Source organism: Centropristis striata, chromosome 14, assembly GCF_030273125.1.
Source record: "Centropristis striata isolate RG_2023a ecotype Rhode Island chromosome 14, C.striata_1.0, whole genome shotgun sequence".
Taxonomy (NCBI): Eukaryota; Metazoa; Chordata; class Actinopteri; order Perciformes; family Serranidae; genus Centropristis; species Centropristis striata.
The window spans coordinates 37,403,895-37,423,881 of record NC_081530.1 but is presented as its reverse complement, the minus strand read 5'-3'; the positions used below and the strand labels follow the sequence as shown (position 1 = coordinate 37,423,881).

The 19,987-nt window shown below is 43.7% G+C and overlaps 1 protein-coding gene across 1 annotated transcript in view; it reads right to left on the bottom strand.

Annotated features, from left to right (window-relative positions):
* The window catches only part of LOC131984465 (uncharacterized), a 32,465-nt gene extending 15,542 nt beyond the window's left edge, over window positions 1–16,923 (bottom strand). The window contains exons 1-2 of the mRNA XM_059349278.1: window positions 16,859–16,923; window positions 15,364–15,416 (exon numbers count right to left, since the gene is read on the bottom strand). Of these exons, the coding sequence (XP_059205261.1) occupies window positions 15,364–15,371 (8 nt within the window). The 5' untranslated portion in view covers window positions 15,372–15,416; window positions 16,859–16,923. The remainder of the gene's footprint in view (window positions 1–15,363; window positions 15,417–16,858) is intronic.
* Between the last annotated feature and the right edge of the window lie 3,064 nt (window positions 16,924–19,987).

Sequence of the window (19,987 nt, the reverse complement as noted above, 5' to 3'; positions counted from 1 at the left end):
CTAACTCCTCCTACAGATTTTACCCGATTGACTTCAAACTTGGTCAGTACTATCACAAGGCCTTTGGGATCAAAAGTTGTATAAATCTTTACCGACAGTCACACTATGTGGGCGTGGCATGGCGGCAAAATATGGCGTCTCGCCATAACACACGAGACTGTATAACTTGACCATACATTGTCCAATCTGTCACAAATTTCACACACGTGATTAGGGTCCAGCCTGGGACACACCCATGTGTCAATATTGACACACAGTCATAGTGCCCCCTGCTGGCAACAGCAAGTAACTTGTTTTATACTTAGCCCTTGCACTAGGTTTCACGTAGAGACACGAAATTTGGTACACACATGCTTCATGTGGAGACGCACCAAAAAGCCTCTTGGACCCATACCTCAAACCCAACAGGAAGTCTGCCATCTTGGTTTGAATATTGCACTTGTCATCGTTTTTGGCCATTTCCAGCTCGCATACTTTAACGAACTCCTCCTACAGATTTTATCCAATTGACTTCAAACTTGGCCAGTACCATCACAAGGCCTTTGGGATCAAAAGTTGTATAAATCTTTACCGACCATCACACTATGTGGGCGTGGCATGGCGGCAAATTATGGCGTCTCGCCATAACACACGAGACTGCATAACTTGACCATACATTGTCCAATCTGTCCCAAATTTCACACACGTGATTAGGGTCCATCCCGGTACACACCCACATGTCAGTACTTACACACAGTCATAGCGCCCCCTGCTGGCTACAGCAAGTATTATGTTTTACACCTACCCCGAGCACAGTGGTTGGTCGGATTAACACCAAACTTGGTATACTTATTGTCAATGCCCTCCTGAGGATAACCCTTGAAGATATTATTGATCGGCCCCTAGGTGGCGCTCTGGCGGCAGTTTAATTTAACGTGTGCCACTGTGCCCAGACCATAAGACTTAAGGCAATGCAATTCATAGGGGTGGTATAGACTGGCCCCTGTAGCGCACACACCCCGACGGCAGCATGCCCCGACACGCGTGTACTGCGAGGGCCCGTTCAGTACTGCGCGCAGTCCTAGTTATTAGGGACCGAGCACTAACGGTGCGAGGACCCTATTGAAATTGGTCCGTTTTTTATTATTATACTTTTTTTTCCGAAAAATGAATCGCCTTTTTGAGGGCTTTATCATATTCAAAAACTCGCAATTTTTGGAATATACATAGATCTCCACTGAAATTTACGTATTCTAGTGGTCGCAGGAATGGGCGTGGCAAAATGACTCAACAGCGCCCCCTTGAAAGTCAAGAAAATTCAGCCCCTCACACAGGAATGTCGTAGAGACACAAAATTTGGTACATACATGTATCATGGCAAGACGCACCAAAAAGTCTCAAGAACCCATACCCTAAAATGTACAGGAAGTCGGCCATCTTGGATCGAAAATGGCGTTTCCTGTTGTTTTTGCCCATTTCCATGCCGCATACTTTAACGAACTCCTCCTACAGATTTCACCCGATTGACTTCAAACTTTGTCAGTAGCATCACAAGGCCTTTGGGATCAAAAGTTGTATAAAGCTTTACCGACGGTCACACTATGTGGGCGTGGTATGGCGGCAAAATATGGCATCTCGCCATAACACACGAGACTGTATAACCTCACCATACATTGTCCAATCTGTCCCAAATTTCACACACGTGATTAGGGTCCAGCCCGAAACACACCCACGTGTCAATTTTGACACACACTCATAGCGCCCCCCGCTGGCAACAGGAAGTAACAACTTTTTTGCCTAGCCCCAGCAGTAGGTTTCACGTAGACACACGAAATTTGGTACACACGTGCTTCATGTGGAGACGCACCAAAAAGCCTCTTGGACACATACCTCAAACCCAACAGGAAGTCCGCCATCTTGGATTGCCTATCGCACTTGTCATCATTTTTGGCCATTTCCAGGTCGCATACTTTAACGAACTCCTCCTACAGATTTTATCCAATTGACTTCAAACTTGGTCAGTACCATCACAAGGCCTTTGGGATCAAAAGTTGTATAAATCTTACCCGACGGTCACACTATGTGGGCGTGGCATGGCGGCAAAATATGGCGTCTCGCCATAACACACGAGATTGTATAACTTGACCATACATTGTCCAATCTGTCCCAAATTTCACACACGTGATTAGGGTCCAGCCCAGAACACACCCACGTGTCAATATTGACACACAGTCATAGCGCCCCCTGCTGGCAACAGCAAGTAACATGTTTTACACCTACCACATGCACAGTGGTAGGAGACACGCCATTTAGTACGCATAGGGACTGAGCCCATAGCGCCTCCCCCGACGGCGCCTACCCCGACGGCGCCTCCCCCGACGGCTCCACTCTGCGAGGGCCCGTTCAGTACTGCGCGCAGTCCTAGTTAGGGACCGAGCACTAACGGTGCGAGGACCCTATTGTAATTGGTCTGTCTATTATTATTTTTCTCCTTCTCCCAAATGAATTGCCTTTTTGGGGGCTTTATCATATTCAAAAACTCGCCAAATTTGGAATATACATAAATCTCACGAGAAATTTACGTATTCTGGTATTCGCGGGAATGGGCGTGGCAAAATGACTCAACAGCGCCCCCTTGAAAGTCAAGAAAATTCAGCCCCTCGCACAGGAATGTCGTATCGGCATGAAATTTGGTACATACATGTATCATGGCAAGACGCACCAAAAAGTCTCAAGAACCCATACCCTAAAATGTACAGGAAGTCGGCCATCTTGGATCGAAAATGGCGTCTCCTGCTGTTTTTGCCCATTTCCATGCCGCATACTTTAACGAACTCCTCCTACAGATTTTACCCGATCTACTTCAAACTTGCTCAGTACCATCACAAGGCCTTTGGGATCAAAAGTTGTATAAATCTTACCCGACGGTCATACTATGTGGGCGTGCCATGGCGGCAAAATATGGCGTCTCGCCATAAAACACGAGATTGTTATAACTTTTCCATTCTTTGTCCAATCTGGTCCAAACTTCTCATGCTTCATCAGAGTCCAGCCCTTAACACTTCTAAATCAGAATATTTCATAAAGCCCCGCCCCTTATGCTTTATCCACGCCCCCTTTCATAAAATGACCACGTTGCATACTTTACATAACTCCTCGGACAGATTTCACCCCATGGACTTCAAACGTGGTCAGTACCATCACAAGGCCTTTGGGATCAAAAGTTGTATAAATCTTTATCACTTGTCACACTATGTGGGCGTGGCATGGCGGCAAAATATGGCATCTCGCCATAACACACGAGACTGGGTAACTTGACCATACATTGTCCAATCTGTCCCAAATTTCACACACGTGATTAGGGTCCAGCCCGGAACACACCCACGTGTCAATATTGACACACAGTCATAGCGCCCCCTGCTGGCAACAGCAAGTAACATGTTTTACACCTACCACATGCACAGTGGTAGGAGACACGCCATTTAGTACGCATAGGGACTGAGCCCATAGCGCCTCCCCCGACGGCGCCTACCCCGACGGCGCCTCCCCCGACGGCTCCACTCTGCGAGGGCCCGTTCAGTACTGCGCGCAGTCCTAGTTAGGGACCGAGCACTAACGGTGCGAGGACCCTATTGTAATTGGTCCGTCTATTATTATTTTTCTCCTTCTCCCAAATGAATTGCCTTTTTGGGGGCTTTATCATATTCCAAAACTCACCAAATTTGGAATATACATAAATCTCATGTGAAATTTACGTATTCTGGTATTTGCGGCAATGGACCTTGCAAAATGACTCACTAGCGCCCCCTCAAAATTTTCAAAACAGCCTCACAATATAGGTTTTTTTCACGTAGACACACGAAAGTCGGTAAATATGTTTATCATGGGAAGACGCACCAAAAAGTCTCAAGAACCCATACCCGAAAACGTACAGGAAGTCGGCCATCTTGGATTGAATATCGCACTTGTCATCGTTTTTGGCCATTTCCAGGTCGCATACTTTAACAAACTCCTCCTACAGGTTTTATCCAATTGACTTCAAACTTGGTCAGTACCATCACAAGGCCTTTGGGATCAAAAGTTGTATAAAGCTTTACCGATGGTCACACTATGTGGGCGTGGCATGGCGGCAAAATATGGCATCTCGCCATAACACACGAGACAGTATAACTTGACCATACATTGTCCAATCTGTCCCAAATTTCACACATGTGATTAGGGTCCAGCCCGGAACACACCCACGTGTCTATATTGACACACAGTCATAGCGCCCCCTGCTGGCTACAGCAAGTAACATGTTTTCCACCTACTTTGAGCTGAGTAGTAGGAGACACGCGATTTGGTACGCATAGGGACTGAGCCCACAGCACCGCGCCTGACGTGTCCTCCCCGACGGCTCCTCCCCCGACGGCTCCACTCTGCTCGGTCCCGTTCAGTCCTGCTTGCAGGCCTAGTTAGGGACCGAGCACTAACGGTGCGAGGACCCTATTGTAATTGGTCCGTCTATTCTTATTATTCTTTTTTTTCACAAAAGTAAATCGCCTTTTTGGAGGCTTTATCATATTCAAAAAGTCCCCATTTTTGGAATATACATAAATCTCAGCTGAAATTTACATATTCTAGTGGTCGCGGGAATGGGCGTGGCAAAATGACTCAACAGCGCCCCCTTGAAAGTCAAGAAAATTCAGCCCCTCGCACAGGAATGTCGTAGAGACACGAAATTTGGTACATACATGTATCATGGCAAGACGCACCAAAAAGTCTCAAGAACCCATACCCTAAAACGTACAGGAAGTCGGCCATCTTGGATCGAAAATGGCGTTTCCTGTTGTTTTTGCCCATTTCCATGCCGCATACTTTAACGAACTCCTCCTACAGATTTCACCCGATTGACTTCAAACTTTGTCAGTAGCATCACAAGGCCTTTGGGATCAAAAGTTGTATAAAGCTTTACCGACGGTCACACTATGTGGGCGTGGCATGGCCGCAAAATATGGCGTCTCGCCATCTAACACCACACTGGATAACTTGACCATACATTGTCCAATCTGTCCCAAATTTCACACACGTGATGAGGGTCTAGCCCAAAACACACCCTCATGTCAATATTGACACACAGTCATAGCGCCCCCCGATGGCAACAGGAAGTATTATGTTTTACACCTACCCCGAGCACAGTGGTTGGTCGGATTAACACCAAACTTGGTATACTTATTGTCAATGCCCTCCTGAGGATAACCCTTGAAGATATTATTGATCAGCCCCTAGGTGGCGCTCTGGCGGCAGTTTAATTAAATGAGTGCCACTGTGCCCAGACCATAAGACTTAAGGCAATGAAATTCATAGGGGTGGTATAGACTGGCCCCTGTAACGCACACACCCCGACGGCAGCATGCCCCGACACGCGTGTACTGCGAGGGCCCGTTCAGTACTGCGCGCAGTCCTAGTTATTAGGGACCGAGCACTAACGGTGCGAGGACCCTATTGTAATTGGTCCGTCTATTATTATTTTTCTCCTTCTCCCAAATGAATTGCCTTTTTGGGGGCTTTATCATATTCAAAAACTCGCCAAATTTGGAATATACATAAATCTCACGAGAAATTTACGTATTCTGGTATTCGCGGGAATGGGCGTGGCAAAATGACTCAACAGCGCCCCCTTGAAAGTCAAGAAAATTCAGCCCCTCGCACAGGAATGTCGTATCGGCATGAAATTTGGTACATACATGTATCATGGCAAGACGCACCAAAAAGTCTCAAGAACCCATACCCTAAAATGTACAGGAAGTCGGCCATCTTGGATCGAAAATGGCGTCTCCTGCTGTTTTTGCCCATTTCCATGCCGCATACTTTAACGAACTCCTCCTACAGATTTTACCCGATCTACTTCAAACTTGCTCAGTACCATCACAAGGCCTTTGGGATCAAAAGTTGTATAAATCTTACCCGACGGTCATACTATGTGGGCGTGGCATGGCGGCAAAATATGGCGTCTCGCCATAAAACACGAGATTGTTATAACTTTTCCATTCTTTGTCCAATCTGGTCCAAACTTCTCATGCTTCATCAGAGTCCAGCCCTTAACACTTCTAAATCAGAATATTTCATAAAGCCCCGCCCCTTATGCTTTATCCACGCCCCCTTTCATAAAATGACCACGTTGCATACTTTACATAACTCCTCGGACAGATTTCACCCCATGGACTTCAAACGTGGTCAGTACCATCACAAGGCCTTTGGGATCAAAAGTTGTATAAATCTTTATCACTTGTCACACTATGTGGGCGTGGCATGGCGGCAAAATATGGCATCTCGCCATAACACACGAGACTGGGTAACTTGACCATACATTGTCCAATCTGTCCCAAATTTCACACACGTGATTAGGGTCCAGCCCGGAACACACCCACGTGTCAATATTGACACACAGTCATAGCGCCCCCTGCTGGCAACAGCAAGTAACATCTTTTACGCCTAGCCCCAGCAGTAGGTTTCACGTAGAGACACGAAATTTGGTACACACGTGTTTCATGTGGAGACGCACCAAAAAGCCTCTTGGACCCATACCTCAAACCCAACAGGAAGTCCGCCATCTTGGTTTGAATATTGCACTTGTCATCGATTTTGGCCATTTCCAGGTAACATACTTTAACGAACTCCTCCTACAGATTTCATCCAATTCTCTTCAAACTTGGTCAGCACCATCACAAAGCCTTTGGGATCAAAAGTTGTATAAATCTTTACCGACGGTCACACTATGTGGGCGTGGCATGGCGGCAAAATATGGCGTCTCGCCATGAAACACGAGACTGTATAACTTGACCATACATTGTCCAATCTGTCCCAAATTTCTCACACATGATGAGAGGCCAGCCCTGGACACACCCACACCCACACCCAATATTGACACACAGTCATAGCGCCCCCTGCTGGCTACAGCAAGTATTTTGTTTTACACCTACCCCGAGCACAGTGGTAGGAGACACGCCATTTGGGACGCATAGGGACTGAGCCCACAGTGCTGTACCCGATATGGCCTCCCCCGACGTGCGCTACCCGGACGTGCCCTACCCGGACGTGCCCTACCCGGACGTGCCCTACCCGGACGTGCCCTCCTCCGACGGCTCCACTCTGCGAGGGCCCGTTCAGTACTGCGCGCAGTCCTAGTTAGGGACCGAGCACTAACGGTGCGAGGACCCTATTGAAATTGGTCCGTTTTTTATTATTATTTTTCCGGGTAATGAATCGCCTTTTTGGGGCCTTTCTCATATTCAAAAACTCACCATATTTGGAATATACGTCAATCTCTCGTGAAATTTTCGTATTCTGGTATTTGCGGGAATGCACTTTGCAAAATGACTCACTAGCGCCCCCTTGAAAATTTCAAAAGAGCCTCACAATATAGGATTTTTTCACGTACACACACGAAATTTGGTACATACATGTATCATGGGAAGACGCACCAAAAAGTCTCAAGAACCCATACCCGAAAACGTACAGGAAGTCGGCCATCTTGGATTGAATTTCGCACTCGTCATCGTTTTTGCCCATTTCCAGGTTGCATACTTTAACGAACTCCTCCTACAGATATTACCCGATCGACTTCAAACTTGGTCAGTAGCATCACAAGGCCTTTGGGATCAAAAGTTGTATAAATCTTTACCGCAGCTCACACTATGTGGGCGTGGCATGGCGGCAAAATATGGCGTCTCGCCATCTAACACCAGACTGAATAACTTGACCATACATTGTCCAATCTGTCCCAAATTTAACACACGTGATTAGGGTCCAGCCCGGGACACACCCACGGGTCAATAGTCACACACAGTCATAGCGCCCCCTGCTGGCTACAGCAAGTAACATGTTTTACACCTACTTTGAGCTGAGTAGTAGGAGACACACGATTTGGTACGCATAGGAACTGGGCCCACAGCGCCGCGCCTGACGTGTCCTCCCCTGACGGCTCCTCCCCCGACGGCTCCACTCTGCGAGGGCCCGTTCAGTACTGCTTGCAGTCCTAGTTATTATACTTTTTCTTCCTAATAGTAAATCGCCTTTTTGGGGGCTTTATCATATTCAAAAACTCACCATTTTTGGAATATACATAAATCTCAGCTGAAATTTACATATTCTAGTGGTCGCGGGAATGGGCGTGGCAAAATGACTCTACAGCGCCCCCTTGAAAGTCAAGAAAATTCAGCCCCTCGCACAGGAATGTCGTAGAGACACGAAATTTGGTACATACATGTATCATGGCCAGACGCACCAAAAAGTCTCAAGAAACCATACCCTAAAACGTACAGGAAGTCGGCCATCTTGAATCGAAAATGGCATTTCCTGCTGTTTTTGCCTGTTTTTGCCCATTTCCATGCCGCATACTTTAACGAACTCCTCCTACAGATTTCATCCAATTCTCTTCAAACTTGGTCAGTACCCTCACAAGGCCTTTGGGATCAAAAGTTGTATAAAGCTTTACCGCCGCTCACACTATGTGGGCGTGGCATGGCGGCAAAATATGGCGTCTCGCCATAAAACACGAGATCGTTATAACTTTGCAATTCTTTGTCCGATCTGGTCCAAACTTCTCATGCTTCATCAGAGTCCAGCCCTTAACACTTCTACATAACAATATTTCATGAAGCCCCGCCCATTATGCTTTATCCACGCCCCCTTTCATAAAATGACCACCTTGCATACTTTACATAACTCCTCCATCAGATTTAATCCCATTCACTTCAAACTTGGTCAGTACCATCACAAGGCTTTGGGGAACACAACTTATCAACACCTTTACTGACCTTCACAATATGTGGGCGTGGCATGGCGGCAAAATATGGCGTCTCGCCATGACGCACAAGACTGTATAACTTGACCATACATTGTCCAATCTGTCCCAAATTTCACATACGTGATTAGGGTCCAGCCCGGGACACACCCACGGGTCAATAGTGACACACAGTCATAGCGCCCCCTGCTGGCTTCAGGAAGTAACTTGTTTTATACCTCCCACGAGCACAGTGGTAGGAGACACGCCATTTGGGACGCATAGGGACTGAGCCCACATCGCCGCGCCCTACGTGCCCTCCCTCGACGTGCCCTCCCCCGACGGCTCCACTCTGCGAGGGCCCGTTCAGTACTGCTTGCAGTCCTAGTTATTATTATTATTCCGGAAAATAAATCGCATTTTTGGGGCCTTTATCATATTCAAAAACTCACCATATTTGGAATATACATAAATCTCTGGTGAAATTTACGTATTCTTGTGGTCACGGGAATGGGCGTGGCACAATGACTCAACAGCGCCCCCTTGAAAGTCAAGAAAATTCAGCCCCTCGCACAGGAATGTCGTACAGACACGAAATTTTCCACGTACATGTATCATGGGAAGACGCACAAAAAAGTCTCAAGAACCCATACCCGAAAACGAACAGGAAGTCGGCCATCTTGGATTGAATATCGCACTTTTCATCGTTTTTGGCCATTTCCAGGTTGCATACTTTAACTAACTCCTCCTACAGATTTTACCCGATTGACTTCAAACTTGGTCAGTACTATCACAAGGCCTTTGGGATCAAAAGTTGTATAAATCTTTACCGACAGTCACACTATGTGGGCGTGGCATGGCGGCAAAATATGGCGTCTCGCCATAAAACACGAGATTGTTATAACTTTTCCATTCTTTGTCCGATCTTGTCCAAACTTCTCATGCTTCACCAGAGTCCAGCCCTTAACACTTCTACATAACAATATTTCATGAAGCCCCGCCCCTTATGCTTTAGACACGCCCCCTTTTACAAAATGACCACGTTGCGTATTTTACATAACTCCTCCAACAGATTTCGTACCATTGACTTCAAACTTGGTCAGTACCATTACAAGGCCTTTGGGATCAAAAGTTGTATAAATCTTCACCGCCTGTCACACTATGTGGGCGTGGCATGTCGGCAAAATATGGCGTTTCGCCATAACAGACGAGACTGTATAACTTGACCATACATTGTCCAATCTGTCCCAAATTTCACACACGACTAGGGTCCAGCCCAGAACACACCCACATGTCATTATTGACACACAGTCATAGCCCCCCCTGCTGGCTACAGGAAGTAACTTGTTTTACACCTACCACAAGCACAGTGGTAGGAGACACGCAATTTGGTACGCATAGGGACTGAGACAACAGCGCCGTGTCCGACGTGCCCTCCCCTGACGGCGCCTCCCCCGACGGCTCCACTTTGCGAGGGCCCGTTCAGTACTGCGCGCAGTCCTAGTTTATTAGGGCCCGAGCAGGCAACGACCTGCGAGGTCCCTATTGTATTTCGAATGATTATTTATTATTATTATTTTTATTCTTTGTCCAAAATGATCGCATATTTCACTGCCTGAACATTCCCCAAAACTCATGAAACTTTAAATATAAGTCACACCTGGCGAAAAATTTTATAATCTATTGTCATCCTGAATTTTCACCACTAGGTGGCGCTATAATAAAGGAAAGTGCGTTTAGGCTAATAACTTCCACATACTTTATCACACATTCAAAAAACTTATATCCACCCGTTCACTGAGTTGTGCTGAATCTCGTGATATAGGCCACTCCCATTTTCGCCTACCGTTTTTTTTCGCAAATTCGCGAAATGTCGCAAACCTACTTTTTCGAACTCCTCCTAGGCAATTTCATCGTTCTGCACCAAACTTTGCACACAGCATCTATGGACCCTCATAACAAAAAGTTATTAAAAGAGTTTTGATTACTCAAAGAATACTCAAGTTATTAAATAACAACTTCCTGCAGGTGGCGCTATTATCAACACAAAACACAAAGTGTTGCATATCTCCACATTGGTGTGTCTGAATGACATGAAACTCAGGTTACTACTTCCCCATGAGCCCCTGAGGCTCTGTGCAAAATTTTGGCCGATTACCCCTAGGTGGCACTCTTTAAATTAAAGTATTTTATATCTCCAAATTGGTTGGTCAGATTAACACCAAACTTGGTATACTTATTGTCAATGCCCTCCTGAGGATAACCCTTGAAGATTTTATTGATCGGCCCCTAGGTGGCGCTCTGGCGGCAGTTTATTTTAATGAGTGCCACTGTGCCAAGACCATAAGACTTAAGGCAATTAAATTCATAGGGGTGGTATATACTGGTCCCTGTAACGCACAAATCCAGACGGAAGCATGCCCCGACATGCGTGGACTGCGAGGGCCCGTTCAGTACTGCGCGCAGTCCTAGTTATTATTATTTTTATTCTTTGTCCAAAATGATCGCATATTTCACTGCCTGAACATTCCCCAAAACTCATGAAACTTTAAATATAAGTCACACCTGGCGAAAAATTTTATAATCTATTGTCATCCTGAATTTTCACCACTAGGTGGCGCTATAATAAAGGAAAGTGCGTTTAGGCTAATAACTTCCACATACTTTATCACACATTCAAAAAACTTATATCCACGCGTTCACTGAGTTGTGCTGAATCTCGTGATATAGGCCACTCCCATTTTCGCCTACCGTTTTTTTCCGCAAATTCGCGAAATGTCGCAAACCTACTTTTTCGAACTCCTCCTAGGTAATTTCATCGTTCTGCACCAAACTTTGCACACAGCATCTATGGACCCTCATGACAAAAAGTTATTAAAAGAGTTTTGATTACTCAAAGAATACTCAAGTTATTAAATAACAACTTCCTGCAAGTGGCGCTATTATCAACACAAAACACAAAGTGTTGCATATCTCCACATTGGTGTGTCTGAATGACATGAAACTCAGGTTCCTACTTCCCCATGAGCCCCTGAGGCTCTGTGCAAAATTTTGGCCGATTACCCCTAGGTGGCACTCTTTAAATTAAAGTATTTTATATCTCCAAATTGCTTGGTCAGATTAACACCAAACTTGGTATACTTATTGTCAATGCCCTCCTGAGGATAACCCTTGAAGATTTTATTGATCGGCCCCTAGGTGGCGCTCTGGCGGCAGTTTATTTTAATGAGTGCCACTGTGCCAAGACCATAAGACTTAAGGCAATTAAATTCATAGGGGTGGTATATACTGGTCCCTGTAACGCACAAATCCAGACGGCAGCATGCCCCGACACGCGTGTACTGCGAGGGCCCGTTCAGTACTGCGCGCAGTCCTAGTTATTTTTATTCTTTGTCCAAAATGATCGCATATTTCACTGCCTGAACATACCCCAAAACTCATGAAACTTTAAATATAACTCACAACTGGCGAAAAATTTTATAATCTATTGTCATCCTGAATTTTCACCACTAGGTGGCGCTATAATAATGGAAAGTGCGTTTTGGCTAAAAACTCCCACATATTTCATCGCACATTCAAAAAAACTTATATCCACGCGTTCACTGAGTTGTGCTGAATCTCGTGATATAAGCCACGCCCATTTTCGCCTGGAGTTTTTTTTTCGCAAATTCGCGAAATGTCGCAAACCTACTTTTTCGAACTCCTCCTAGGCAATTTCATCGTTTTGCACCAAACTTTGCACAGAGCATCTATGGACCCTCATGACAAAAAGTTATTAAAAGAATTTTGATTACCCAAAGAATACTCAAGTTATTAAATAACAACTTCCTGCAGGTGGCGCTATTTTCAACACAAAACACGAAATGTTGCATATCTCCTCATTGGTGTGTCTGAATGACATGAAACTCAGGTTACTCCTTCCCCATGAGCCCCTGAGGCTTGCTGCAAAATTTTGGACGATTACCACTAGGTGGCGCTCTTTAAATTGAAGTATTTTATATCTCCAAGTCGGTTGGTCGGATTAACACCAAACTTGGTATACTTATTGTCAATACCCTCCTGAGGATAACCCTTAAAGATTTAATTGATCGGCCCCTAGGTGGCGCTCTGGCACCAGTTTAATTTAATAAGTGCCACTGTGCTCAGACCATAAGACTTAAGGCAATGAAATTCATAGGGGTGGTATAGACTGGCCCCTGTAACGCACAAACCCTGACGGCAGCATGCCCCGACACGCGTGTACTGCGAGGGCCCGTTCAGTACTGCGCGCAGTCCTAGTTATTATTATTCTTCTCCCAAATGAATTGCCTTTTTGGGGGCTTTATCATATTCAAAAACTCACCAAATTTGGAATATACATAAATCAGATTTGAAATTTACGTATTCTGGTATTCGCGGGAATGGACCTTGCAAAATGACTTACTAGCGCCCCCTTGACATTTTGAAAACATCCTCACAATATAGGTTTTTTTCACGTAGACACACGAAATTTGGTACATACGTGTATCATGGGAAGACGCACCAAAAAGCCTCAAGAACCCATACTCGAAAACGTACAGGAAGTCGGCCATCTTGGATTGAATATTGCACTTGTCATCGTTTTTGGCCATTTCCAGGTCGCATACTTTAACGAACTCCTCCTACAGATATTACCCGATCGACTTCAAACTTGGTCAGTAGCATCACAAGGCCTTTGGGATCAAAAGTTGTATAAATCTTTACCGCCGCTCACACTATGTGGGCGTGGCATGGCGCCAAAATATGGCGTCTCGCCATAAAACATCAGATCCTTATAATTTTCCCATTCTTTGTCCAATCTTGTCCAAACTTCTCATGGTTCATCAGAGTCCAGCCCTTAACACTTCTAAATAACAATATTTCATAAAGCCCCGCCCCTTATGCTTTATCCACGCCCCCTTTAAGAAAATGACCACGTTGCATACTTTGATGAACTCCTCCTACAGATTTCATCCAATTCTCTTCAAACTTGGTCAGTAGCCTCACAAAGCCTTTGGGATCAAAAGTTGTATAAAGCTTTACCGACGGTCACACTATGTGGGCGTGGCATGGCGCCAGAATATGGCGTCTCGCCATGAAACACGAGACTGGCTAACTTGACCATACATTGTCCAATCTCTCCCAAATTTGGGAGAGATCTCCCACACACTTGATTAGGGTCCAGCCCAGGACACACCCACGTGTCAATATTGACACACAGTCATAGCGCCCCCTGCTGGCAACAGCAAGTAACATGTTTTACACCTACCACAAGCACAGTGGTAGGAGACACGCAATTTGGTATGCATAGGGACTGAGCCCACAGCGCTGCGTCCGACGTGCCCTCCCCCGACGTCTCCACTCTGCGAGGGCCCGTTCAGTACTGCTTGCAGTCCTAGTTTTTTTTTTTTTTATTCTCGTGACAAAATGATCGCATATTTCACTGCCTGAACATACCCCAAAACTCATGAAACTTTAAATATAAGTCACACCTGGTGAAAAATTTTATAATCTATTGTCATCCTGAATTTCCACCACTAGGTGGCGCTATAATAAAGGAAAGTGCGTTTAGGCTAATAACTTCCACATACTTTATCGCACATTCAAAAAACTTATATCCACGCGTTCACTGAGTTGTGCTGAATCTCGTGATATAGGCCACTCCCATTTTCGCCTACCGTTTTTTTTCGCAAATTCGCAAAATGTCGCAAACCTACTTTTTCGAACTCCTCCTAGGTAATTTGATCGTTCTGCACCAAACTTTGCACACAGCATCTATGGACCCTCATAACAAAAAGTTATTAAAAGAATTTTGATTACCCAAAGAATACTCAAGTTATTAAATAACAACTTCCTGCAGGTGGCGCTATTATCAACACAAAACACAAAGTGTTGCATATCTCCACATTGGTGTGTCTGAATGACATGAAACTCAGGTTACGACTTCCCCATGAGCCCCTGAGGTTCTCTGCAAAATTTTGGCCGATTACCCCTAGGTGGCGCTCTTTAAATTGAAGTAATTTATATCTCCAAATCGGTCAGTCGGATTAACACCAAACTTGGTATACTTATTGTCAATGCCCTCTTGAGGATAACCCTTGAAGGTTTTATTGATCGGCCCCTAGGTGGCGCTCTGGCGGCAGTTTAATTTAATAAATGCCACTGTGCCCAGACCATAAGACTTGAGGCAATGAAATTCATAGGGGTGGTATAGACTGGCCCCTGTAACGCACACACCCCGACGGCAGCATGCCACGACACGCGTGTACTGCGAGGGCCCGTTCAGTACTGCGCGCAGTCCTAGTTCTACAATATGATTCAAATATAATATTTAGTCGTATGTATCAATAACCTGTAAGAAGCTCACTCACCAGACGAGCACTTTAAACTTCTACTTGTGTCTGTTGAACATTTTTAGTAAAAACATTTTTCTGGTTCTTAAAGTACCTGATTTTAACTGTTTACACGAATGTGTTAAACTGACTTTTCAGTCTAATTATAATCTCATATAATAAATTGTTTAATCACGTAGTTAATTTGATCCAGCAGTGTTTCTTCACATTTTTAGAATAAAAACATCAAAACTGAAACTGTGCTGTTTTAGAAACATTAGAGTTACTCACGTTGCCATGGTAACAGCTTTACAGAGGAAAGAGGACGGAGCTCCTTAAATGTTCTGTGAAGAAATAAAAAACAGTCAGTAAACTCTTATTAATATCTACCTTATTACAGGTAAAGTTTGCACCCAATTGCAGCACAACCGACAACAGACCAGTTTATATACGGCAGGAGATAATCAGCTGACAGGCAAGTGGCAGCACAGTTCAATTCAGCAGAACAGATCAGAGTCTCTGTGGGTCTGAGGACCCAGGTGAGATGAACCCAACCGTCCAACAGGTGAGGACAGTGAGGTGGGTTTGACAGCATACACACACAACAGTTAACAGAGCGTGATCTCTCTCTTTCTCCTCTGCCCCGGAGCAGAAACACCTCCTTCAGGAGGTGACCCAGAGGCCTGGATCCACCAGCCCCCATCCTCCTCCTTCTGAGGCCTCCTTTACACAAGGAATCCTGAACAACTGCAACTCTGACCTTCTCTGCGCACCAAAGTTGCATTAATGAACACAAAGTTCATTGCAACTGCCAGAGAAAGCTTCACCTCAACAACAAGGACAACCAGCAACTTCATTTGCAAGACGGCAAATTATTGAAACTTAACCTGAGATCAAACTTCCTTCTTTCCACGCCCGCCACTGAAAAAGGATTTCCCCCCTTTCCAACTGGACTGTGAGTAATGTAACTGGGCTTAGATAAGGGGGGCTGTTGGTGGTGTTGGTGGATCATCTGTGCGTCCTACGCCCAAACTATAACTCTGACAGCTTTACCAGAGGATTGTGAGGGAGAAGACTAATTTTCCTACGTTTCTATGTATAAATTATTTCTGTAGAGTGGAATTCGCGGCCTGGAGCACAGTTTTCAAATTTATTTTTTGACAATTTTTTCTCTCCCTCGACACTCTGCATGATGACCTCATCACTCTAGACTCCATAGGGTTACATTGGGGGGATTTGAATAGTAGTTAGTGTGCTTTTGCAAGCACACAAAATAAAAATAAGCCCATGGAATAACAATTAGTGTGCCTTTGCAAGCAAGCACAAAAAAAATCCACAGTATAACAATAGTGCAGCTATTGCTGTAGGGACCAGTGCTCGGTGCGATTGCCCCGTGGCTAACTAAGGTTTCTTTTAATATGTATCAGTTGTAAATATATTTTAAAGTCATACATTTAATAACAGAATTAGGAAATTATTTGATTAATCTAAAAACTAAAAGATGATTGAAGCCAAAGTACTAAATCAATAAAAGCACAGATTGGGTCCTTTAAAGCTGGAAAATGAGAATAAAATGTTCAGTCTCTCTGAATTTTGAGTAAAAATGTAATTGAAGAAAACATTTCTCAGGTTAACTTTAGCTTCTTTCATTTCAATGGTTTCCCATCAAACCATATGAATACATTAAATAAATGTGCAGTCTTTACATCAAATACATTTTCAGTTTTTTCCTCCAAATCTTAACATTTTAAAGTATCTCCTCATTCCTGTTTGAAAGTGTTCTTACCTGTGTTGTTGGTCTCTGATGCTGAGGAGGAAGAAAGCAGAAAACATGTTATATATCAGCAGAAAGAGGAGGGGCACACCTGTAGTCAGGTGGTTTCACAGAAACAGATTTGGAGACAAACAGCTGAGTCACTTAGACAGCAATGAATTATTGAGAAACGTGATCTTAATGACTCCGTCTAATCAGATGGTTACATCAGATGGTGAATGATTGAAAGCACCTGAACTACCTTGTTTACCCTCCTGGCTCCTTTTTGACCCCAAATCATTTTCATCAACCATTAACCCATTTAAGGCGAAAAAGCATTACCGCATTTCTACCATTAAAACCTGTTGGGGCGCTGTTGTGTTATTCTACCATTAAAACCGGGAAAGCGGATACATCATTTTGTAGTATTTGTAGTTATTTACACCTATTTTCGGTCTCTTGGCCAATGAAATGCATCAGAATACATGTGGGAGTGTCACAATGCATCATGGGACTTTTCTAGAACTGAAATCATGGAGGAGGACGACTATAGCGGAGGAGCTCAGCAGTAAGTGACGGAAGAGATCTGATGAAAACAGCGCCGATGATTTTATTGCTGATCTGAACTTTGAACCCTCGGAACCAATCGACCGGATTTATGGATGAGGAATATGTTTTTAGACGACATATTTTCACCAAAGAACAGACAGATTTGTGGCCATCTGGAGATAATAACAATAATAATACTAATTGATTGTGATGATGATATAAGAAATCAAGACTGTTTATGTCTGAAATTACTTTATGCGTCGTTGAGTACCCTGAAAAGTGCAATATAGATAAAATGTATTATTATTATTTATTATTATTATTATTACAGTAGGCTAATGAGAACTATGTCTATTTCTTATTCACACACACACACACACACACACATACATACACACTCAGACAAACACACACACACATGCATGCACACACGGTCAAACTTGGAAATTAGGCCCCAATTTTGGTATATTTGACTAAAATTGACCAATAATAATAAAAAAATATGAAAATTATACATCAATGTGTTGGTCATGTGTTGCCTTAAAAGGTGAATAAAAAAAGTTGGTAATATTTTTGTTCTACATGTCCTGAAAACAGTCTTGTTTCATGGGGTCCTTGTTGACCCCTGAGGAGGATGGGTGTATAGTTGACAGGAGGACTAACGAGGGTTAAAAGATGCTTTCTGAATTTTTGCTGCCAAATGATCTCAGAGGAACCATTAATAAAACAAGAAGTGAAGTGAGGATGGAGAGTTTTTAATTATTGGAATTCTTAGAAATCGAGTGCTGCCTGTCAGTTTGCTGGTTTATATTAATCTAAAATAGTCATGTGTGGGATTAGAACACTGACATAAATCACAAACGCGTAATGAGACCCGCTCGCGCGCAAATCAAACATCCACATGCGCATATTGTTTTAGCTCCACAAACAGCACACGTCATTATACATACACGTACAGTTCAAGGTTGTAAAAAAAAGCTTTGGTTTGGTTGAATTAGTGCTCCGTCAGCACTTGTCTAAGGTTAGGGCCAAACCAGTTGTACCAGTTCCTGGTTGGGCCCTAAAAGACAGTTTAAAGAGGAAATAAATGCTGTAAATCCTGGTTGTTTGACCCGTCCACCTCCCCTCCCTCCCACCCTGAGTGCAACGTCCTGGTTTTATAATCCGCCTCGCCGCCATTCAGACCAGAGAACATTCTCCACAGACCATACCTGGCAGGTATTTATGTCCCTTAGCTGACACACTTGTTAAAGTTTGGCTGATCAGGTGGGAGAGGCTGGCAGGTGGAGCGGGAAAGAATACTATCGGAATGATCAGCAGGGTGCTGAACTCTGTTATCTATTATCTGTACTGTTGTTATCTCCACGGCCATGAAGGCCATTTTTTATGGTTTGGTTTATTATCGATGACAGTGTAAGGAGTGGGTATGGAAATATCAAAAAGGAACAAAGGTTTCTTTTAATATGTATCAGTTGTAAATATATTTTAAAGTCATACATTTAATAACAGAATTAGGAAATTATTTGATTAATCTAAAAACTAAAAGATGATTGAAGCCAAAGTACTAAATCAATAAAAGCACAGATTGGGTCCTTTAAAGCTGGAAAATGAAAATAAAATGTTCAGTCTCTCTGAATTTTGAGTAAAAATGTAATTGAAGAAAACATTTCTCAGGTTAACTTTAGCTTCTTTCATTTCAATGGTTTCCCATCAAACCATATGAATACATCAAATAAATGTGCAGTCTTTACATCAAATACATTTTCAGTTTTTTCCTCCAAATCTTAACATTTTAAAGTATCTCCTCATTCCTGTTTGAAAGTGTTCTTACCTGTGTTGTTGGTCTCTGATGCTGAGGAGGAAGAAAGCAGAAAACATGTTATATATCAGCAGAAAGAGGAGGGGACCACCTGTAGTCAGGTGGTTTCACAGAAACAGATTTGGAGACAAACAGCTGAGTCACTTAGACAGCAATGAATTATTGAGAAACGTGATCTTAATGACTCCGTCTAATCAGATGGTTACATCAGATGGTGAATGATGGAAAGCACCTGAACTACCTTGTTAACCCTCCTGGCTCCTTTTTGACCCCAAATCATTTTCATCAACCATTAACCCATTTAAGGCGAGAAAGCATTACCGCATTTCTACCATTAAAACCTGTTGGGGCGCTGTTGTGTTATTCTACCATTAAAACCGGGAAAGCGGATACATCATTTTGTAGTATTTGTAGTTATTTCCACCTATTTTCGGTCTCTTGGCCAATGAAATGCATCAGAATACATGTGGGAGTGTCACAATGCATCATGGGACTTTTCTAGAACTGAAATCATGGAGGAGGACGACTATAGCGGAGGAGCTCAGCAGGAAGTGACGGAAGAGATCTGATGAAAACAGCGCCGATGATTTTATTGCTGATCTGAACTTTGAACCCTCGGAACCAATCGACCGGATTTATGGATGAGGAATATGTTTTTAGACGACATATTTTCACCAAAGAACAGACAGATTTGTGGCCATCTGGAGATAATAACAATAATAATACTAATTGATTGTGATGATGATATAAGAAATCAAGACTGTTTATGTCTGAAATTACTTTATGCGTCGTTG